This window comes from Dipodomys merriami, unplaced genomic scaffold, assembly GCF_024711535.1.
Source record: "Dipodomys merriami isolate MVZ:Mamm:240054 unplaced genomic scaffold, mDipMer1.0.p SCAF_5, whole genome shotgun sequence".
Taxonomy (NCBI): domain Eukaryota; kingdom Metazoa; phylum Chordata; class Mammalia; order Rodentia; family Heteromyidae; genus Dipodomys; species Dipodomys merriami.
The window spans coordinates 51,310,775-51,334,758 of NW_027206068.1; the positions used below are offsets into that span (position 1 = coordinate 51,310,775).

The 23,984-nt window shown below is 37.8% G+C and overlaps 1 protein-coding gene across 1 annotated transcript; it reads left to right on the plus strand.

Moving 5' to 3' along the window:
• Positions 1-2,596: 2,596 nt before the first annotated feature.
• Cav2 (caveolin 2) lies at positions 2,597-10,082 on the plus strand. Its single transcript, XM_069996613.1, has 3 exons — positions 2,597-2,829; positions 3,181-3,368; positions 8,791-10,082. The coding sequence occupies exons 1-3, from the start codon at positions 2,680-2,682 to the stop codon at positions 8,939-8,941; spliced, it is 489 nt and encodes a 162-aa protein (XP_069852714.1). The 5' UTR covers positions 2,597-2,679; the 3' UTR covers positions 8,942-10,082.
• Positions 10,083-23,984: the final 13,902 nt, after the last annotated feature.

Below are 23,984 nucleotides of genomic sequence, written 5' to 3' on the forward strand. Positions count from 1 at the left end.
CAGTCTTGTATGGAAATTTAACAATTAATAAAAATTAGTTCTGAAAAAATTTAAAGCTTAACTTCAAAAAACCCTGGAGTTTCTAATAAATTAATATCACTATCCTGAACTTTATCTTAAATATGAGTTTATAAGTGCACAGCCAGAGCTTAAATTTTTACTAGTCACATGACAGTTTCTATAACATTTATTTCTATGCATCTCAGCCCCAGGGAAGGAGGGGAAAGGTGATTTAGAGTTCTCAAGGGATATTTGGCAATGTCTGGAAACATTTTTGTTGTCACAACTGGGGTGTGTTATTGGCAGATAATGGGACAGAAGTCAGAGATGTTGCCAAATATTTTACTGTGCACCAGACAAAGAATGATCTGGCCCAAAATGTATCAAAGTTGAAAAATCTTGGTCTAAGCTAAATGTTTTAAATATCAATAAACTATATGGCTGGATAGAGAATCCATTATTTCCATTAATAACCAATTAGTACTAAGTTTGGAAAATAGACCCTGATTAAAACTTCATATAAGCTATATAGGAGATGTGATAACATATTTGTGATTTGGGAGAAAATATTTTTATTCATGAGATCATACACCTACAATTTTTAACAAACCAGGACAAAAGTGTTTCTTAAACACTTTGATAAGAAAAATCCAAGGAGAAAAATGATTTTAAACTATCCTAGTCACAAATACTAATCTTCCACCAAGTCATTTAATGCCCAAATTTATTAACATACAACCTAAAAATCAATCCTCTGTCAGAAGTCACCGCATGGAAGATGGATGCACCAGAAAATAGATTTATTATGGATATTTTTACTTCCCTTAGTTATAGGGCAATTTTTTAAGGCTCATTGCAGAGGACTCTGAGGTCTCTGAGATACTAGAGTATGTTCAGCCATTTAGCTCAAAATCATCTTTATTTTCCCTTTTTGGAAACGTTGTAGTAAGGATGGGATGCCTTTGCTGTGGGACAGAAGCTGCTGCTGCCTAAGCAATGAATAACAGCATAAGCAAAGTCATTTTCTTAGCTCTGTTACAAAAACATAAAGAAAAATAATAACTTATTTATTAACATGGTGACATGGACAAAACTTCATCAAAATAGCCTCATACAGACCCACTCCATGGAGAAAGGAAGTAGTCAATAAAAATTTGAAATTACATAGAAAAAGGAATAGTCTCATAGTGTAATTCTACATGTATACTATAAACACGAACTCTAGATGAGTTCCATCTAGCTTGACATCTTATGTACTATTTATTTCCTATAAATACCTATCATGTCACAAGTGAATCCATAATGTAAGCTATCCTATTAAAGTCACATTAGTTTCATTTCCTGGTTGGCTCTCTATCTTCACTCTGAAAAATGTCCTAATGATCCCACTGGAGATGCAAAAAAGACAGAAAAGAAAGTCTTATCCAGAAAGGACACTATGTTTTCAGCCAGCAGAAGGCAAATAAACGTCTAGAATATTATTAGATATTAGAAATTAGAAATATTAGAAATATTATGTTTTGGTTCCAACACAATCTCACCTTCAGTTCTTGTTCTATATGTTATTTATTTTATTTTGTTGTTTAGTTTGTGATGATATGCCATTTTCAGATTTCATGCAACTGAATATCTAGGATTATAGGTGTGAGCTACTGGTGCCCAGCTTTCAAATGTTTGTCAATCCAAACCTAGCCTTATTCTTTCCAAAGTCGTAATGCCTCAAATCACAGGGGCACTTGCAAAAGGCTCCATTACTGCATTTCAACACCTTGTCTCTACTTCTTGGGCTCTGGGCAAGCTACAGGCTTTTGGCAAAGTTTCACTAAATCGCTTTTATCTAAGTTCACCAGACCATAAACCTTCGATGAACGTGCAGACTCCTCCATTCTGAAGCTTGTCACCCAATGGTCAGTGGTCTGACGCAAAGGGCAGACCCCCTCCTGGAGTATGAAGGTGCAGATTACCCCACCCGCGCCCACCTCACGCTGGCTCCGCACCCACCCTGTGCACCCTAGGCTAGTTGAAGAACGTCTGCGTTTGTGGGTTTGTGACTCCTTGATTCAGGGAAGCACAGCACTGACTTAGAAGCTTATTTTGAGTTAGAGACAATTTATGGACTTGGCATGAATTAACATTCAATCCTCACTAGACAATGCCAGGCAAGTGCCACAGCTGGACCAAATCACCCGGAGTAAATAGAGGCAGAGGGTGAAGACAGGACCTTCTGCTTCCATACCTAAACCAAGAACCACAGCGCTGCCCGGTCTGCGGTGTTAAGTCCACGGTTCCCTGACAACCCGCCAAGCTCCAGGGGATGCCCCTCAACATCACGTCTGGGCGCGCAGCAATGTGGGACTGGAGGCCTTTCTGCCCCCCCCCCCCCGGGTGGCACGGTTCGCCCCTCCGGGCAAGGCAAGGACGTGACTCATCGGGTGTCCCCCCCCCCCACGCACACTGGACCGGACACAGCCGGAGAAGGTGTCCTCCCAGCCCCCAGGCCTGGCAGGGTGGGTGGGGCGGGGCTCGGGAGCGGGAACCGGCAGCGGGAAGCGGCCGCCGCCCGCCCCGGCTGCTGCGCGCGGGGCAAGGCGAGGCCAGGCGAGGCGGGGCGGGGCTGGGCAGGACTGGAAGGGGAGGCCGCGCGGGCCCTCGCCGCAGCCACCGCGCACCGACAGCGAGATGGGACTGGAGACCGAGAAGGCCGACGTGCAGCTCTTCATGGACGACGACGCCTACAGCCGCCACAGCGGCGTCGACTACGCCGATCCCGAGAAGTTCGTGGACTCGGGCTACGATCGGGATCCCCACCGGCTCAACTCTCATCTCCAGGTGCAGCTCAAGGCGGGAGGTAACCTGGGCGGGTGGGTGCCCGCCCCTGCCGCGGGCTGCGGACGGACATCCCCTACCCCTCCTCTCCACCCACTCCCCATCCCCGGGTCGTCCAGGACCCCGACAGTGCCCGTGTCACGCCAGTACCAGGCTCTCTGCCCAGGCAGGAATTCCTAGCCATCTTCCTGCGCGCCCACCGTGACACTGTGAAAAACGGGGTACACTAACCACTAGCCACCTTCTTCGTGGTTGCTTTCCCTGATTCCTGGGGTGGGGAGGGGGGAGGATGCGGGGGAGGGGTGATCACTGGGGTGACAGCTGGCTTGGGTCCCTGCGTCTTGTCTCCTGCAGCTGGGCTTTGAAGACGTGATTGCAGAGCCAGCGACTACGCACTCCTTTGACAAAGTGTGGGTCTGCAGCCATGCCCTCTTTGAAGTCAGCAAATACGTGCTCTACAAGTTCCTGACCGTGTTCCTGGCCATACCCTTGGCCTTTGCCGCGGGAATTCTCTTCGCCACCCTCAGCTGTCTGCACATCTGGTGAGAAGGGAGTGGGGCACACTGGGGGTCCAAAGTAGACTTTTTTTTTCTTTCCACCTGCCCTTCCCTTCCTTTCTCCCAGGAAAGACCATGCATCAGCTCAGCCTTGAAAGGCTTTTTGCTTTCTTTGCACTACTAGTTTGACTTAAGAGATGAAACAGAAGGAAGAATGCCTCTCTCTCCTGGGTGTGATTTTTCCCTCCCCTACAGAAGGCTGAGTTGAGTGGAGAGCAAAGGTGGGAACCTGGAAGCTTGCTGTCTGCCACAGGCTGCTCCCTCCAAGGCCCTGTTAAGACTTGTGCCTGTGGTTCCGGGCAGGGCTCTTCGTTCATTGCCTTCGGTTTAGTCACCACCTGTGTTTGGGTAAAACAAAAGCGATCTCTGAGTAGGATGCCATCAGCAATTGGGCAGGGATGTCAGGCCTGGGGAAGCAGCGCTGGCGGGGAGGGGTGCAGTTCCACTGCTGGCAAAAGGCAAGGAAGGATGAAAATGTGCAGTCAAGGGGAAGGGCACCCAAGGGGCATGAATGAAAACTCCACGTGCCTAAGAATAAATGAACTTTGCACCCATGATCCACAAATAAGAATTGCATCTAGTTAATAAAGGCGAAGAAGCAGAGCAACCCACTGAATGGATGTTTTATTCACATCCTAAGACTTTGGAGGCTGGGCATGGTGGTATGTACCTGTAAATCTGTGGCAAGATTCAGAGTTTTGGGACAGCCTGGGCTGCCTAGTGAGAACTTATGCCCCTGGAAATAAGACAAAACAAAATTGGGAACAATTTTAAACACTTTTAAATGCTACAACTAATTCTACCAAGAAGACTTACTGCTATATTAACGAATATTCTCTTTAAGCCATTAGTGGCAGTGCACACCTGTTATCCCAGCTATGTGGAGAATGAAGACAGGAAGATCATGATTAGAAGTCAGATGGAACAAAATTTAGCCAGACTGTCTCACAAATAAGCCAGATGTTCTGTTATATGATTGCGATCCCAGTAATTTGAGAAGCAGAGGGAGGAGGATTGAAGTTGGAAGCCAAGCAGAGCAAATATCACCTCCAGACCTTATCTGAAGAACAAACTGAAAGCAAAACCCTGGGAGTATACTCAAGTGGTAGAGCACTTGTCTTACCAGGAGGCCCTGAATTCAATCCCTGGAAGGGAGGTAGACAGGATATCCACTTTATTCTGACAGGAAGAATCATCCTTCATTTGACAAAAGCTGTCAAACTGGTGCCTCAGGGTGGTCCAAGGTGAAATGCATGGTCCTAGACTCCTCCACATCATTCTGAATCACTTCATATGATTTGCCACACCCTCAGTACCTGCTCAGTGTTCAGTTAGAAGTTACCAAGTCATTCTTCATTCCATACCATGTCTGGCTTAATTTCATCAGTTGTTTATCTCTGTAGTTACTTCTATACCCTAGAACTATTGAGTGCTTAGTTTTTTTCTAGATACTGGACTTGAGATTCTTCTTCCATTTACCCACGATAATTGGGGCAGTGTTGGTTGGGTCCAGAAGTTCAAAATGAAAATATACCATTAACTCTAAAGGAAAAGAAAGGAGAGCAGGGAAGACTTCATGGGAAAGAAGTCTATCAAATGCTTGTAAGAGATAAATAAATATCCACTGGATGGAGAAAGAATAAACAAAGAATGCAGATTTGATCATTGAAAGTTGTTAAACAACTGTGTGGAAAGTATGGAAAGATTGGCAGAGAAATGAAAAATAATCTGGATCTTTATGCATGTATAAATTCATAAAGGCCAGAGGTGTGTCAAATATACTGACTACATGCACACACACAGTGATGTTGTTATGTGCCTAAATTAGCACATAAAGTTTCAGACCCCTCATTAACTACATCCAGTCTTCTTAACCTTTATGGGAGGTTTTTTATTTGTTTGTTTGTTTGTTTTTGTCGGTTGTGGGGCCTGAACTCCAGGCCTGGGTGCTGTCCCTCAGCTCTTTAGCTCAAGGCTAGTGCTCTACCACTTCAACTACAGTGCCACTTCTGCTTTTTTCTGTTTATGTGGTGCTGAGGAATCAAATCCAAGGCCTCATGCATGCAACGCAAGCACTCAACCACTGAGCCACCTTCCCAGCCCCTTTATGGGAGGTTTTTCACTTTCAAAACTAAGTGGCATATAGTGTATATGAAATGCTACTTGAGAAGCAGAGAATACCATGTTTAGAGTCAACAAAGTTATGCTTTCCTGAAGCTTTTGTGGAAGAGTTGGAAAAAAGTAAGTTTTCAATTACTAATGATGCCTTTCTTCACCTGGCTCTCTGGAGAAAAGGAGGGGTTTTGTGTGTAGGCTTCCATTGGTGAGTCATCAGCCCACTGCCTTTTAAGCCACAGAAAATGTATTATTTAACTTCAGCTTGTTTGTCACATAGCACACACATGGGACATTAATATTTAAGTGCTGTATATTTGTCACCAGGAAATTATGATTGCAAGTTCAGGAATAATTTTAAAACTAGGGTACTCAGACATTAGTTTATACCTTTATAAAATCGATTTACCACTTATTGGATTACATTCCCCTGAAATATAACTGGATCAAAGACAAACCTTATAAAAGGACAAAACTTTTTAAATAACTTTGGTTTTATTTTTTAAAAATTTTCTATATTTTTATTTTTTAATTTTTTGGTCTGTCATGGGGCTTGAACTCTTGGCCTGGGTGCTGTCCCTCAGCTCTTCAGCTCAAGGCTAGCGCTCTACCACTTAGCTACAGCGCCACTTCCGGTTTTCTGGTGGTTTATTGAAGATTAGAGTCTCACAGACTTTCCTGCCCGGGCTGGCTTTGACCTGAGATCCTTAAATCTCATCCTCCTGAGTAGCTAGGATTACAGGTGTGAGCCACTGGCCCCTGGCTTGTTCTATATTTTTAAATAGTATTTATTGTTCTACCAAGAAGTTAGTGATAAGTAAAGGTAACCATACACAATAAGGAAATCTTGAACTAAGTCACAGTTTCACCACACATTTAAGTTTAGATAGCTAGAAATATAGATGGACGGATAGAGAGAGAGAGAGAGAGAGAGAGAGAGAGAGAGAGACAGACAGACAGACAGACAGACAGACAGACAGACAGACAGACAGACAGACAGAGACAGAGACAGATACAGAGACAGAGACAGAGAGACAGAGAGACAGAGACAGAGATCTTTCTTTGACATGGAACCTGACTAAGTTTCCCAGGCTGACCCTCAGCTTCAGGGTTCAAGCAATCCTTCTGCCTCAGGCTCCCAAGTAGCTGGGACTGAAAGTATGGAATATTATACATAGTCTGATTTTATACTCTTTAAACAAATAAATGCAACAAAAATAAAAAGTAGAATTTGGTTCTCTAGGGCAGAAGTGCTGGTCATTACAGACCAAGATATCAGTTTGACTCAATGCCACAGTCAGATGCAAATAGCTTCCATTTGGCAAATCAGGCCACTGGCTATAAGTGAACTATAACCACAGAAATGTGAATGAGACATCTGTCTTATTTTTACTGGGACGCAATGAGAAAAGATGTCCGATTGATAGGAATGTAGTAGCTATCTCATTTGTAGAGGATGCTGTTAATATAGCAAATTTCTTATAACAATGAAATCAGAATAATGCAAAGCTAACTAAAGAATCTCTGACCTAGAGCTAAATTATCCACTGGAGGAAAAGATAATTTTGTGCATTATAAATTTTGCATAAAGAGCTTCAACCAAATTTTGAGTTACTCCAAATTATGTAGTTTTAGAAAATAAACCATGCAATATTGAAAACATAATTTAAGTTTGATAGTCACAGATTCTCTGAGCCAAAATGAAATAATACAAACCTAAAGAAAATAAAATGTGTTCATCATAACCCATGAACTACAATCCTCAAATGTGGACAACTGTTTTCTGCTTAACTGGCAAGTCAACTTTGACAAGTGCTTAAGTCCCCTTAGGTGGAGATTTGGGGAGTTATGGAGTCAGAAAACATCCTAACCTAGAGAAGAGTGGGAGGTGCATTGTAAGTGAAGTAGAGTTGGTTAGGAACCTTTTTGAACTAAACTTCAGTCTTTTAATGCATCAATTTGAAGATAACTGTTTTCATTAATATTCAGACTTTAATTTAGGCCTGTTTTATTGCTCATTATTTGACATCATCCTGTGGACATTTCAAGGATGAGTAATAAGTGTTGGCCCTAATAATTATTGTCTGTAAAATTTCCTGTTTTCACTTTAATTCATAACAATATGTCAAAGGCCACAGGTCAATTGAGACATAAAGTGATAAGAAATCAAAAGTTGACATTGTTCAACTGGTTAGCTACTCAACTGGTTAGCTCTGAAGCAGCCCATAATTGTGTATCTTATAAAATTGCTTCAAGTATTTAGCACTTGGAAAAACCACAAGATAAATATAGTCTATATAGATAGGCAATATATATAATTCAGTGGGCTAAAAAATATATCAGCCAATCAGCCAATTAGACTGATTGAGCTAACTACTGCAGACCTTTATTTACATTTTAATCACAAGCCAAGAAAGTCACTCTCACCCCTTGGCGCCCATCCAGGTAACAATAAAGATCCCATTGAGACCACCAGCAATGCCTAAGAATTCACAAACCTCCTCCTTGATCAAAAAGAACTACAACAAGAGAGAACATTGTTCAGAGGATCATATACAAACTTCAGCAACCTGGGGAATATAAGAATGTGCAGTTTTCTTAAGAAAAGGCATACCAAAAATGATTTGAGGAGAGACTGCCTGTTATTTGTCTAAGAATCAGAATACCACTTGCGGAGCTCCTTATCACACATCCCTTCTCAGGGTGAATAATTACTATACAAATTAAAGCATAAGAAACAAAGAAAGCATGACAAAATTGTAACTTCATTTGCACTCAGATATTTATTTAAGATCAAATTCACTTGAAGATCTTCTCTGGACAGAAATGTAAGCATCTGTTTGTGATACTTGTTGGTAAACTAGAAGATAAAGATGTTTGCTTCAATACTAAAGAAATTTAAGGAAGTCAAGGGAAGGCATGTGGAGAGAGGTAACACACATGGCAGCCAGGAAGTAGAACCTTAGGGAAATATGAACAATTAGGCAGGTTAATGTCTACTGGCAGAGGTATATAAGTAAATATGCTGTTTTTTTTTCTTTTTGTTTTATCATTTCTGATAGCATTCTACCAGTACAAAGAATATTATTATTTATTATTTCTATGTTTATTTGTTTATTAACCAATATATCTTTTGTGCTTCTTATCATTCTGGTCATTTTCTATGTGTGTTCAACTGTTCAATCAAATTTAAACTTATTAAATCATTATTGTATCTTTTAATTCATGTGCAAGAGTCTGGAGCTCATTTGGTAACACTAACAATCCTTTTCACATTGTTCTTCCATTCCAGGATTTTAATGCCTTTTGTAAAGACATGCCTCATGGTCCTGCCTTCAGTGCAGACAATATGGAAGAGTCTGACAGATATTGTCATTGGCCCATTGTGTGCCAGCGTGGGGAGAAGCTTCTCTTCTGTCAACTTGCAAGTGAGCCATGACTGAATGCTTAGAACCCAGATCCAGAGACTTGGATATTGTACCTTTGCTGTTATAAGACTAAAGCACTACTGTTCTGTTCTTTCCCCAATTGTCTTAATTAAGAAAATTATGATGGTTATCTATATTTACAAATGTTTATGGTAAGATCTTTTCAAATAATATTTTCCAATTAATAGCCTAGGGCTTTATATTTCATTTTTATAAACAGAATTATACAGTAGGCTGACAACAGTTAATTTTAAAGGCAGGCAGACAAGTTTGCTTTACTACAAAAGTATACCTTTGGGGTTGGGGCATTGCTGAAATGGTAGAATAGCTGTCTTGCAAGCACAAAGACCAGCACCACAAAAAAATAGGAATTTTAAACTAATGAGTTGATAATGATCAGAGCGTTCCTTCAAAAATACTGTAGGGTTGGGAAGGTGGCTCAGTGGTAGAGCGCTTGCCTTGCATGCATGAGGCCCTGGGTTCAATTCCTCAGCACCACATAAGAAAAAAGAAAAAAGCCGAAGTGGCACTGTGGCTCAAGTGGTAGAGTGCTAGCCTTGAGCTGAAGAACTGAGGGACAGCGCCCAGGCCCAGAGTTCAGGTCCCACGACCGGACCCTCCCCCCCTTCCACCCCCCCCCCCTGCCGAAGAAAAGAATACTGTAATAGTTTTGTGCAGAACTGCTTATAATACTATGGAATTTATTGTTTTCTTTTACTCGGAAGTAATACTTCTAAAATTCCTTATACAGATATGAGTGTAGGAATAACTAGAGACAAATGATATCAAGATTCTAGATACTGAAGTATCAAAGCACACAGTGATGATAGCAACAAGGTAATATAATAAGAATGAATAAATGTGAAGATAGATGAAGAAAATACGCTCTTTTAAGATATTGTACACCTCCAGGTCTATTTAACAAGATGTTTCCATTTACTGTATATTTTGTACTTAATATAATTGTTTTGCTTATCAAATTTCTTTGAAGCATTTTCATTGTATTTACAGCTGTGTTGAACTAATATATAGAATAAGTAAATGTATCTCTTACCACATAATTCCACTGTTAAGGGTGAGGTTGTACTACCTTGACTAGGTAAATATTAACATAGTTTCTTGGAGGGAATAAAATTCTGAAATGTTTTATGATTCATATTTATTGGCTGTGATATAATTCATACCTGGTTGGTATTTTGTCTAGGAGATGCTTTCTGTCTTGCAATTAGTAACTGAATCTATTTTCTACATTCCTAGGATTGTTTCACTTTACTTTCAAGTAATATTGGTGCTATTTAATAACATTTTATAGTAAAGGTTATTTTTGACACTTAAATACCTATTTTGACTACAATTATTCATATATAGGCACTAAAAGGATAGTTATCAATTTTGAGGGTCCATGATTCTAAGCTACTGAACTACAAGCATACATTAAAAATTAACAGCTGTGAAATTTTAAGATATTCTAATATGGATTATAACACCATGCAGCTATTCTTCTCATTTTTGAGCAGTAAAATCTTCCTTTAGTGTTATTGGTTACTGGTTTTAAAAATCTCATCATTCCAAAATGATAGGCATATAAAAGATTGCCTACAATTTAAGTTGCTACTACAATTTATATATCTTAAAAGAACTCAATCAGGTATTGGTGAGTCTTGCCTGTAATCCTACCTACTTAGGACGCTGATATCTGAGTATAGTGGTTCAAAATTAGCCTGAGCATACAAACCCCCAAGAGATTCTGAGCTCTAATTAACCAGCAAAAGCCAGAGTGGAGGTGTGGATCAAGTGGTAGAACACCATCTGTGAGTGGAAAAGAGCCAAGCAAGATCATGTCCAGAGCTCAAGACCAGTACAGGCACACAAAAAGTGCTCATGCTTCAAAATTGCCATCAGAATCTGAGTCAATATTTCTTTGAATATCCTCAAAACACAAATCTTTATTCAATGAAGATTACTGTAATTTTTTTCAAGATTACCAGCCCTGCTGAATACAGAAATGATTGAACTGGAACACTGTTGGGGGCTAAGTCAAGAGAATAATTAAAGTAGGCAACTCATATCCTTTTGAATAATCAAAAAAATTTACAAAACTGCAGCATCCTTTGAAAACACATGATCATTGCCTTAAAGCATTACCATTCATTTGTCTATATCCATTTTATTGTGTTAGTTTAAAAGGCCATTGGTCTCATGACTTTATAGCTATGTTTTTATGACTTTAGAGTCATGTATATAAAGTGTTTCTTAAACATTTGAATATGTTTATTAGCTATTTGATTAATCATAGTTGATTTAAAAAATGTCTATTTTAATAAATCATAAGCTTTGATATTTTCAAATTGATAATACAAGTTTTAAAATCTATACACACATACACATTTTATGTAACAAACCTTTTAACTTCTAAAATGTATAATTTCCTTATTTCTTGAGTAGCATTGATTACTTTTAAAATGAATTTTTATTGATATTTTCATGACTTAATCTAATTTTAAAGATTCAGATTTTGTATACAATGGATAGTTTTTTATGCAAATATGATGTTTCTTTTATCTGAGCAAGATGTAGTAGGAGGCAAAAAGACTTTCATAGAATTCAAAATAAACATTCTAAAATTTCATAAATGTGTTCATTGCTTTTATTATATTTTGTCCTATCTATGTTTTTGAATGGAGAGTGCTATCTTTAAGGAGTTGTCATTTAACAAATCACTTTATGAATATAATGTCACCCCTTGATCAATGTCACCCTTTCCTACTGCTTATTTTATGAATTCCCAAATTGACCAGTAATAATCTTTTCAAACAAATTAGAACTTATTAAAAACTTATTTATTATTTTTATTTACATTTTATTATTTAGCAATATATTTGCAAAAAATATTAAAAAAAACTCAGAATAACAATTTGATTTTCTATGTTTCTAGCACTTTAAGAGAATCCACATAAATTTTTCTACTATTCGATGAATAGTATGAAGTAGCTTCTTCCAAAAATCACCATGCTTCAACTTCTTTGGAGTTTCTTCTTGCTAATACTAAGTAAACTGAAATTTCTGTTTTTAGTTTTCAAAATGAAAGTAATAACACTATAAATCACATGCACTTAGATAATTGAACATTAAAACAAAACTAAAGTCTGACATTATTTTAAGAATGTGAAGAGTAGTTGCTGATATTGGCCTAGATCTTTTCGTGGAAAATTAATCTAGGAAATGACCAATCCTTAATAAATAAAAAAGCAGGTGTTTGGATTTTAAAAATGTTCTTTACAGCTTCAAAGAACATACGAAGTCTCTTTTACACAGCCATCCACATCCCTTCATTTCCTTGTCTTTCTTGGAAAGTTGTCAGATGGTAGCAAGAAGAGCCCTCCCTGGAAGCCAGGTGTCCAGATTCCAACTTCACTTAAGCAATTACTGGAGTTTTTCTACTCTTGGAAATGGTTTAAGCTCTGGGTGTCCATATTTTTATATCTACTGAAAGCTCTGGACTAGAAGATCTCTCAATACCTTCCTACATCATTGTTTTCTATGACTTCAGTGGAGTAAGGTTCTAGTGTTCTGTCTGCCGAACAATCTAGCCATTTGGAACCTTTAAAAATCAGTGAACTTCCTGTCATTGATAGGGTTGACAGACTAAGAATGTGCTAAATAATGAATGTACTTTTTACTCTTCTAGATTGTTATCATGCATACATTGTACATAATTCTTCATAACAGGAATTCCTAGATTTTCACCAGTTCTAATGTTATTATATTTCTATAAAATAATGTTGTTATATGCTTTAAATTAATTTCAATTAATTTATCTATAAAGATTTTCTGTAACAAATAATAATTACTGGTATACCACTGTTATGGCTTAGATTTAGGGTGAGATGTGGTAGAGGGCTCAAGAGCAAACCTAAGGCCTTACGCATACCAGTAAATGCTCTATCATCCTGCAATTTGCATCTTAAATCTCTTCCAAAGGTTAAAGACTTGTGGTGCTACTGGGAGGTGATAGAACTGTTAGCAACTGGGACTTCAGTGGAAAAGATCAAATCACTAGGGGTGTGGCTATGAAAGAAATACTGAGACTCCAGCCCTCCATTTTCTCTGGTCACCATGAGGTAAACAGTTTCCTTTACCACATGCATCCACTGTGATGTTCTGCCTCACCACCCAATAGAGTCAAGTGATCATGGACTGAAACCTCTGAAACTCTGCTCAAATTAACCTTTCTAACTGAAAGTTGAGTGTCTCAGGCATTTGGTTACAGCATGAAAGAAGCTGACTAACCAATGCCTGCCCTGTTCCTATCATCAGCTCCAACTTCTCTATTTGCCAAAGCCTCCTTACTGGCCTCATTCCCTGCCTTCATCGTGATCTTTTTCTTTTTAGGAAAATGAACAAGCATCTGAATTCTGTTAGACCATTTTCACCTGCAGCAGCAATTCTCTGTGGCCTCACTGAAAAATCCTATTCTCCTCCCCTAAGTAAATACCCCTCTCTTTCCTTTGTCTGAAAATCTTCTCCTCAGAGCTCTTTCTCCTATTTTCCAAACTGCTCAACATTAAGTGTCTTTTTGTGTCTCAATATGAAATCATATGCAAGCCTCTATGATCGGTTATCACTCTATGAAAGTAACCCTGTTAACTAAATTCCATTAGACTGCTAGTCATGCTTTTGAAATCCTAAAGCATGTCTCTATCTTTGCTTCCCGAAATCCTGAAGTGATGCCCAGTATATCACTGACTCAGTCAATATGAAAATACTGTAAACGAAATGACTACATGAATAAATAACAGAAGAAAACTTGGTATGATACTCCGATTTCATTTGTTTTTCTTTAGCAAAAGGAATGTGAAATATACTCACCTCCATGAAATTCTACTTCTCACCATTTTCCCACATATAAATTACTGAGTCAGGAAAATTAACAAGTTTGTAATACACACCGAGCATATCCCAGCCTTTGGGGCATAATGTCTATCTGTAGTCTGCATTCTCTTACCTGAAACTTACTTTCAAATCAGCAAGAATATGAAACCTTAACATTTCAAGAGTTGCTTGGATCTCTGTTCACATGTGGAATATTTAATCTCCCGAGAGGAAATGAGTTACTTCAGTGCCTATGGACATAAAATTCTACCTGTGCTAGGTAGAGGAGAGGTGTGAGATTCATTGAAATAACTGGCTTTTATACCTTTATTTAAAGGTGACCAGAAGTTATCATGAATACCAATTATAGTCTCAAATCATTAGGTGTTTAATATTTTATTTGGTTAATACTCATGAGTTCTTTTAATTTACAAAAAGAAAAATCCATTGTCATCTACTTGCCTTTGAGCATTTCCAAGGTCTAGTAAGGGGTTTTATGGAAAATTCAAAGTTTCCATGCAATTTTTCTTTAAACCACAACAAGGAGAAAGAAATGTGTTTTATCATCATCATATATTGTTCATTGTAATGGTCCAGAAATGGTAATGCCTTCCAAAGATAGTATAACTTTAAGTCCTTACTCCAATTATTGAGTCTTTGATTTGACAATATAGGTTTGCATTTCATGATATAGCAATTTCTTCATTTCCTTAGGGAAACTATGGTTTATGAAATAGCTCAAAGTTGCAAATATCACTTGTGAATGATATGATAACTTAAGGACTATTTGTAGTATATTCAAAGACTACCTTGACTCTGAAGTTGGAACCTATGTATTTTAACTTATGTTTTAAAAAGCTGCTAGATTAAACTAAAATCATTTTATTTAATATTATAATCAGTTCAAACACTAACTAGAAACATAAAACACAAATGATTTCTAATACAATAAATTGAACTGTAAAAGTAATTTGTGTGTGAAAAGGGCTTTTATTTTAAAGGAAGTAAGGAAGAAAGGGGGGATGGAGGGAAGGAGAGAGGAAGAATGGAAAGAAGAAAGAGAGAAGGAGGAAGGGAGGAAGGAAAAGAGAGAAGGAAAGAAGGAAAAATGAAGGAAAAAAGGAAGGAAGGAAGGAAGGAAGAAGTTCCTCATTTGAAAACATACTTACATTTTTACTACTCTTTTTCCCACTTGGAAATATACAATACTGAAACATTGTTTCAATAAAGTTTTACATTTTAGAAAATGCAATCCATATATTATTCTCTTTGAATCTCAATATGAATTAAATAACAACAGAGAAGTCATACAGATAATGGCCCAATTTCATTAGCTTGTAACTTTTTCACTGTAGAATGTTTTCACAGTATAACAAGAGTTTATAGAATTTTTACAGGGTTACATACTACTTTTAAGAAAACAAAATATACTATTTCTAAGAAAACAAAACTAAGTAGAACTTAACCACTTAACGACTGCTACTGTGTGGAATCACAAATCAAGATTTGGTGTATTTCTTCCCTTCTAGTACGTCGGTATATGCAGGGCAGCTGATAAAACGAGGAGCACGGGATATATATGGGTGTATACTGAGTCTTTGGCCTACATGTTTTAAGTATGAAAATAGTGTTGAGTCCTGTTATCTGCTTATTCCAAAGTCTTCTGTATGTTTGCTCTCAAATAGCAAAATGAACATTTGCTTATTTAAGGATTACTTTTGTTTCAAAATCATTTTTGTACCACTCTCCAGTTTCTTTCTTTGATTTGCATCTGAAATGTAACAAGAGAAATGTCACACACAGACACACACTCCCTCATGCATTAAAAGTACAAAATACATGGGGGTCACACTCAATTGCTTAGCAGCCATCTTTTCCTTTTTGTGAATGGATTTCTACGTGGAATTTCAAACATCTCATAAGGAATTTATGTATGGGGTTCCTTGACCACCATATGAATCACCAGACACAGATTAAGAGAGAGGCCAGAGAGGCCACCAAGAGGAAAGCTGGCACAGAAAAGAGCAAATAGATGACTCCAATGGTGTAACCTCTACCCTTCACAGTTTTGCTTTTGGTCCAGACACTCCTGTGTTAAATTCCTGCAGCAAGAGTCAATGCAAATGAACAAGGATGGAGAGTGAAGTATGCAAAGTAAGCCAAAGTCTCCTTTTTCTCTACAAAGTAAAATTGTTTTTCTTATTGAATGACAAAAAAAAAAGCTCTGGAAGGGGCCATGAAGTCTCTGCAGGAGCCATGTACCCCCAAAAAAGTGCAGTAAGCAAACCTGAAAGTAAAAACCAAACTGTAACTGTGACCACCTGTGTCTCTTTCACCTTTCCCTGCTCTGCTACTGATGGCTGCTGTGTGTCTGTGGCAAAGAAAGGAGACCACAGAGCAGACAGAGAATCAGAGGACACCACTTCAACAATTAGCCAAAAATAGGACAGGGACACCTATCGGCCTGCACTTGGACGCGTTAGGTCACTCCGATTGTTTGCACGGCTGGAGAAGTCATTTTGCCATTATAGGAAAAGGTGGGGAGTTGATGAGAGAAAGGAAGAGACATGACTCAGAGTGGGAAACAGCACGTAGCCAAGGGCAAATATTTCTCTCCTATATAAATGGATCAGGAAGAGATGAGAGCAACAGGTCATCTCTGGAGCATTCTTTTCTTTCCCTGCCTCCCAGCCACTTGTCACTGAGCACCAACCAGCAACAAAAGGGGAGAGAAGGGCAGTGAGCAGGCCCTGCTTCTCTAACTGAATAGCACTGTCAGTTCTAGCCAGCTGCTGCCTCAGCTAACTGGGACAGCGAAACAAGGAGTCAATTTGCAGAGATGAACACAACATTTCTCAGGGAGGCAAGCAGTAAAGATTAGCATGATTATTTCACTGAGGACAAAACTGGGTTTAATCCTTTATGTGTTGCATAGCTGGGAAACTTCTGTTCTCAGTGCAAACAACAATAGGAACATCCACACGTTATACTGAGTGGGCGCTTAATCTAAAGAGCAGCCTTGTGATATGACATCTACGGTCCCCATTTTTCCGATGGTGAAACTAACACCCTGGAATTGAGACATTGCCTCTGTCATGCTAGAAGATGGGATTTGAGCCCAGAGATTCTGACATGAAAATTAACACTCTTAATCACTATGGAGATCCCATCTACTTCCCTTTAGATGTTGCGTCACTGTTCTCATGGTTTTTCCTTCCTTTCAGCCAATATTGGCATTTCCATCATCATTCAATCATGTCTTTTTTCTGCCCTGAGAAGCATGTTGTTTTAATTTTTTCCTCAATAGAGTTAGTTACATGATCTCAGAGGTAAGACCCTGCAAGAAAGCGGGCACTGCCCCAGTTCTTGTGGGTCACTCACAACTGTAGGTGTGGTTAATGGAGCATTCAACACAGCTAGGCTCTCCCCTCAGAAGAAGAAATCATCTTGGCTGCTGTCCAGTCTGTAATTCCTGCTTTCACATTCCAAGAGGCTTTCAGTTTATAGAAATGAGAAGAACTGCCAGTTCCCTGCAAGCAACTTGGCCAATGTAACCTGTAGGGCTCCCCTTAAAATGATAACGATGCTTCCTTAAATTTGCTTACAAATATGGCTTTAATATTACGTTACTTCCTCTGGTGGAGTCGGGATTCCCTTGAAGTCATCCAGGCTGCCACTCTACTATTCTTCTTCTGTTGTTAAAAATTCATTTTTGTATAGTTTATGAGTTCTTTTTTTTCCCTTAGTTCATATGGTATTCTCTGGGATAGCCTCTATCTCTTTAAATGCCAGAGGTTTAATGTTTTCCAAATTTGCTACTTCTCAAGGATAACACGCACATGAATTATCTGAGGATTTTGCTAAAATACTACTTCAGATTTAGTAAATTCATGATTGGTCCTGAGATTCTACATTTTGCTCAAGTTCCCAAATGATGCCCAGGCTGTAAGTCTCTCACCCAGGCTTTGAGTAGTAGAATTCTAAAAACGTAGCTTGCGTGTGACATGGGAGAGGGATGAATGACATGGTTATAGGCAAAGACGACATGATACAAACAGAGATCATTTGACTGGTTCCATGAAAATGTACTATAGGCTGTTCAAAAGCTATAATCTTCTGTATCTCCTTTAAATCACATTTTTATTTCTTCTGATGTAAAGAGTTGATCAAGGCAGCAGTAAAAATGAAATCCCACCCTTCAGTATGTACAAAAACTAATGTTATAATAGCATATTGTGTCTGATATTAGCAAAAAAGTAAACATATAATTGTAAAAATCTGTAAAGTTCTCTATGAAGATCAAACCACTTCATGGCCAATATGAAGTTATATATGCGTATGTATGTTTGACTTATATACTTTATACACAAATGCTCATAAACATATATATAGATATGCTTTTAAAAGTATATACAATAAACACTTTAAAATTTTTGTTATTATAAAGGTGACGTACAAGGGCTTGCAGTTACATAAGTCAGGAAATGAGTACATTTCTTTTTAAACAATGTCACCCTTTCTCTTGCTCTCTCCCCATTTTTCCCTCCCATTCCCTCTCATGAGGTGTATAGTTCATTTACAATATATACATTTTTTTAAAAAATGAAATACCTTGTGTTTAAACATCATTGCCCCAAAGGAAGTGGTATAGAGATTGGTTTTCCCTAGGTAAAAGCAACTTCTGGCAAATAGTTTATTTACTAGGGAAAACACCAAAAGGAAAGAGAGTTTCCTTTGTTAAATAATAGAGCTCTGACATAAAGGCAGCTGGGTTACAAAACAAAGAGCTTCTGTAGAGGTCTCCTCTCAAATATTTACACTAGCTTTATAAAAATCTGAAAGTTTGATACCTCCTATAAGTGGGTGGGTGGTGGTAGTTAAGCGCTAATATCACTTTTACTCTTTATCATTTCATTGTAGTCCTAATTGAATTTTTAATTCTTTATTTTTAAAAAGTGTGTACTTCTCTAGAAGACTATTAAAAATCTCTGCTAGCATATAAAAAGGTATAAATTATATTACTTCATATATTACTTTACATTTTGTTATACTATTAGGTTTGAGAGAGAGAGGGCTGTATGTAGGATAATATTTATGGAATGTCATTTTCCAAAGGCTAGCCATAGTTTGTTTCACTTGACACAAAAAAATGTAGTTTATTGTTCTATATCTAAATATGCTACATCTCTCAACCAGATATAACATGGTAAATTGCTTTACCATATGACTTCAATTTTTCTGAAGTTTTCTATACACATTATTTACCTAGAGTAATTGTTATCAATCTTAGACAAGCACAACTATATATTATTTTTGCTTTTACTATTGCTATAAATCTGCTCAGAAGAGAGAATGAGTCAAGTATGTATGTACTTTTAATTTCATACCTACCTTCGGAATTAATCTTTGATTATAATAGATTTGGCTCTAAGTTTGGGCCTAGGCTTCATGTCTTAAAAGGTGGTAGAGCGCCGGGCGCCGGTGGCTCACGCCTGTAATCCTAGCTACTCAGGAGGCTGAGATCCGAGGATCAGGGTTCAAAGACAGCCTAGGCAGGAAAGTCCATGAGACTCTTATCTCCAATAAACCACTAGAAAACTGGAAGTGGCACTGTGGCTCAAGCGGTACAGTGCTCTCCTTGAGTTGAAGAGCACAGGGACAGCGCCCAAGCCCAGACTTGAAGCCCCACGATGACCAAGGGGCAAGGGAGGGAGGTGGGAAGGTGGTAGGGCAATACCAAAGGAATTTTGGTAAGGCTACAATAATAGGGCTACAATAATGCATAAAAAATAATAGTTGGAGCCATAAGTCACTCAATTTCCTGAAACTTCATTTGATGCCTTTAATAATCACAAAAAGGCAATGCATTGAATTTTGAGTAGTACATAGATTTTAAGCACAAGTAAAAGAAATCAGGGATATTTTATTTACTTATGATTTAGCATTTTCTCCATACTTAGAGCAGTTTTATGCTGATAATTCAGATTGTCTTTATAATTTATTTCATTTGAAATAGAATTTGTCTGACAAAATACCTCAAGGAATAAAATTTTGCAAATAAAAAATAAATAAGACTATGATCTAGAGATGTTTTCTTGTGGGGACAGAATTTTGCTATATTCTCAAAGCCAGTCACAAAGTGGACTAGCTCAAGAAGAAATATGTTTCTCAACACTAGCTTCAGGAATTGTCCCTCTGGAACTTCCCGTGAAGAGTGATGAAGTGGCAAACTAACTGCCACACTTTGGGTGCAGATGTGGTTCTGGGCAGAACCTGTGCTCTGCCGGCTCTGTTTTAAAAGGCTGGGAAAAGAAAAATCAATTTTTGGAAGAATAACCTTTGTCAGAAAATACTGAAACACACAAGGTAGCAAAAGGTTAACTTCTAGCTTACCCAAATCAAATCATGCCCTCAGGTTTCACCAGCTCAAAGTCTGAGGAAAGGTGATGGCTAATGTTTCTAAAGTAAGATAAATGGTCAACTATTTTAAAAAGCACATTCTGCTTTTGGACAAGACTATGGCTGGTGACCTCTCTGGAATTCCCTCTCTGGAGCCCTATGTCAAGTATTATATTTGAAAGTCTTCAAAGAAGAGTTTGCATTGAAATTAAGGGATTGTGCATGCTTATGGGGGGGGGGATCTGTGTAATACAAAAAGCCCATCCTTCAATATCTATACAACCTAATGTTACCCATGGTATACTTCTTTTCTAGAATTAGCTAAAAAAGGAAACTCATCATATGATTATAAAATAAAATTTCTATCAACATCAGAACAGTTAATGATTAATGTCAAATTATATGTACATACAGATGTACATATACATGTGTATTTATATACACATGAATGAATACATACATATGTAGGTATGTATGTATACTTATGGGTGTATATAAATACATATAAGTATATACTATTATATACTAATATATATATATACAGATGTACATATACATGTGTATTTATATACACATGAATGAATACATACATATGTAGGTATGTATGTATACTTATGGGTGTATATAAATACATATAAGTATATACTATTATATACTAATATATATATATATGCTAATATATGTCTTATAGAGTGAAATATTTTATAATTAACTATTGTTATCCTAAAGGAAGTGGTATAGAAATAAGTTTTCTCCAGGTAAAAGCAACTTCTGGTAAATAGTTTAGTTACTAGGGAAAAAAAAAGGAAAGAGTATTTCCTTTGTTGAATAATAGAGCTCTAATTTAAAGACAAATGGGTTTAATGAAAGGTCTTTAATGCATTGTATAAATCTTTCTGGGAATGAAATAAAGATAGCAAAAGGATATACAATAAAAAATTAAAACTTGAAAAATAAACAATATGAGTTGGTTCTTTTCTATAATCCCAACACTGGAAAGTCTGAGGCTAAAGGATTATTAAAGACCAGCTTCAACTCATCTCAAAAAATAAAGGCCCTGTTTCAAAAACAAAAACCACCAAATAAACAAAAATAACAATCTCTGAAAACCAAAGCCAAAACACAATCTCTAATGATCACGTCATTTAACATAGATTCAACTTCTTCACAATTTTCTTCATTCACATCGTTGCCATGGTCTCATCATTGGTAGTGTCGACTTGGCCCAGCCCTTGACTTTGGACTAAGCTATTTCACTTGTATGGTAGCACATGCCACATGGTCCAGATAAATAATTTACTTCCTAAGGAGGCACCATGCATCGGTGACTCACACCTATAATCCCAGCTTCTCAGAAAGCAAATATTGGGAGGATCTCTGTTCAAGGCCAGCCTGATGTATGAACTTGTAAAATTAGCAAGACTCTACCTCAACCAGTTGGTAGGTATGGTGGCATGCACCTGTCATTTCAGGTACTATGAGGGAAGCATAAATAGGGTCATCTTTCAAGCCCTTAGTTATTTTGTTCAAGTGGTAGAGCACCTTTCTAGCAAATGAGAGGCTCTGAGTTCAACACCCACTACCACTAAAAACAAAGCACCAACAAAAATAATTCACCTTCTGCACAGGATTTAATACTCAAATATTTTCTCAAAATTTTTATTTTAATAATAATAGATAACCAATCACATTGATTTGGAACTGAGCAACAAAATATTTGATTAAAATCTATAATCCAAGATAATGTAAACTAAAAGATGAATATCTTGTCACATTATTAGTATTTTGAATTAATTAGAAAGTGAGACTATCAATGAAATGTAAATCTTGGCAGAAGATTTACATTATGTTTAGAATCTGAGTTTGAGGTTTTTATTTTCATTCAGAAATGCTAAAAATATTTTAAGAGAGGTGACTTGCAAAATCTTAACAGAGTTTGGCTGAGGAAGAAGAACGCTGCAGTAGGACGACACTTAGAAAGTGTTTCATGATGCTTCTTCTAGTTGTCCCTAGAATTTTCCCCTGCCTCACTCAGGCTCATGCATAAGGTAAGATTGTTAAAGCAGAAAAGCAGAGGGAAGACTCTCCATTTCCAAAGTCTTGGTTCTGGTGCATTCAGGGTGCAGTAACTATGGAATGGTATGTGAGTAAGACTGCCGGTTAAAGAGAAATAAACTTAAGAAAGAACGCAATATAATATTTTGTGCATGTGTGTTCATAACTAAGCCTAGCCCAGATAATTTAGGAGACTCAGAGAGCCAGGATACTGGAGACTCTTGGTAGGGCCTAGGTAGGGAGTAATACTCAAGTTTTTCTGAACCATAGCAAGGTTTAGGGGAGTGACCTCTGCTCTCTACACTACATCACACTCACCAAGGAGGTTCCATGATTGTTATGTCAGTCCTAATAACCAGATTCAGAAGATTTCCTCAGAACCCCAATAAAGGAACAAGAGTACACAGAAAGTATTGCTGGTTTTGTCCTTAGATGTCTAATCCTAAGTGAGAGTTAGCTGAAACAAGCTGAAAATATGAAAAGGCAGAGCAGTGATGGAAAGAGGAAGCAATCAGGGAGAAAGGACACGGAGAAAATGAGAGGACACAAAAATCAACTGAGTTCCTATTTTGCCATGAGCACATCCAGACTACTTTTAGCAATCCCATGTCCCAGAAGTTAACTACCATTACAGTAATGTATCAACCTTAGGAGTTTTCATTATCCAACAAAACTCCTTAAGGACAAATACTTTTTACTATCTCTGTACAATGAAATGATTGGTTTATATGGTCTATGCTGGATCTAAAAAAAATAAAGAAAATGATTTGCCACCTACCCATTTCTTAGTAAATGATTTGGAGAAAATTATTAACTTGCCTCCAAACCAGAGCTTATCTGGGGAAGTATCTAAAAACAAAACAGAACCCAACTATTTCCCTCATCTATTTATTTCAAATCTTGTACCTATGTTAAAACAAATAAACAAAAAAACAACAAAAGAAACTCTTCATCTTTATTTCCATGAAGTCAGAGCTGCTTTGTTCAAATCAGCTCTTAAATGTAAAGTAAGATCTGTTTCTGGTGCTACTTTCTTGTTGAGGCAAGTTAGTCAAAGTTTGTGGTTTTTCCACTCATTAGGAATTCATTTTGGCATTGACAACGCTTCACTGATTATTATGAGTCTGGGTGCCACTGTTGATTTCACTTGTTTATGTGAATGTCCCCTCTGAGAGGGTGCTTTCTCTCTGCTGAGTACTCTTTAGGCATTCACTCAGGACCTCTCCACAAAGTCCTTTCTTGGCTGGAATGCAACAGGAGCTCTCCCTGTTCCTGTTGACTTTTTCACAGTCAAGATTACTCATCACAGCTGAACACTGAGTAACAATAGATGGGAAATGGTTTCCACTTTTTTCCATAGACTAAAACCCCAATTGCTTTGCAGCAAAACTTTCTGAAGGAAATCTTACATGAACAAGACAATATACACGAAACCAGATGCCATCCTACTAGCCTATTGTGTTTCTTCACACATAATTTGTCCCAAGAATTTATTAATTAATAAATTTATCCAACATTGATCACACTGTAAAATTTTCTCTACCAGTTCTAGTTAAAATTGAAGCTGCTTTGTTCAAAAAATTGTGCTTTAAGTACCCTCCTTTGATCAATGCATGCATATTAAAATAGCACACTGTACCCTATGAATATGTACAGTTATTACATCTTAGGCACATACAGTTAACCCCAAAAATAGATTGCCGTGTGTGTGTGTGTGTGTGTGTGTCTGTGT

What these genes read in the sequence shown, in the direction of transcription:
- Cav2 (XM_069996613.1), top strand. Translation starts at nt 2,680, where the DNA reads ATGGGACTGGAGACCGAGAAGGCCGACGTGCAGCTCTTCATGGACGAC. An exon ending in GGCTCAACTCTCATCTCCAG is followed by an intron (nt 2,830 to 3,180) that starts GTGCAGCTCAAG and finishes TGTCTCCTGCAG; the next exon opens with CTGGGCTTTGAAGACGTGAT. An exon ending in CTCAGCTGTCTGCACATCTG is followed by an intron (nt 3,369 to 8,790) that starts GTGAGAAGGGAG and finishes CTTCCATTCCAG; the next exon opens with GATTTTAATGCCTTTTGTAA.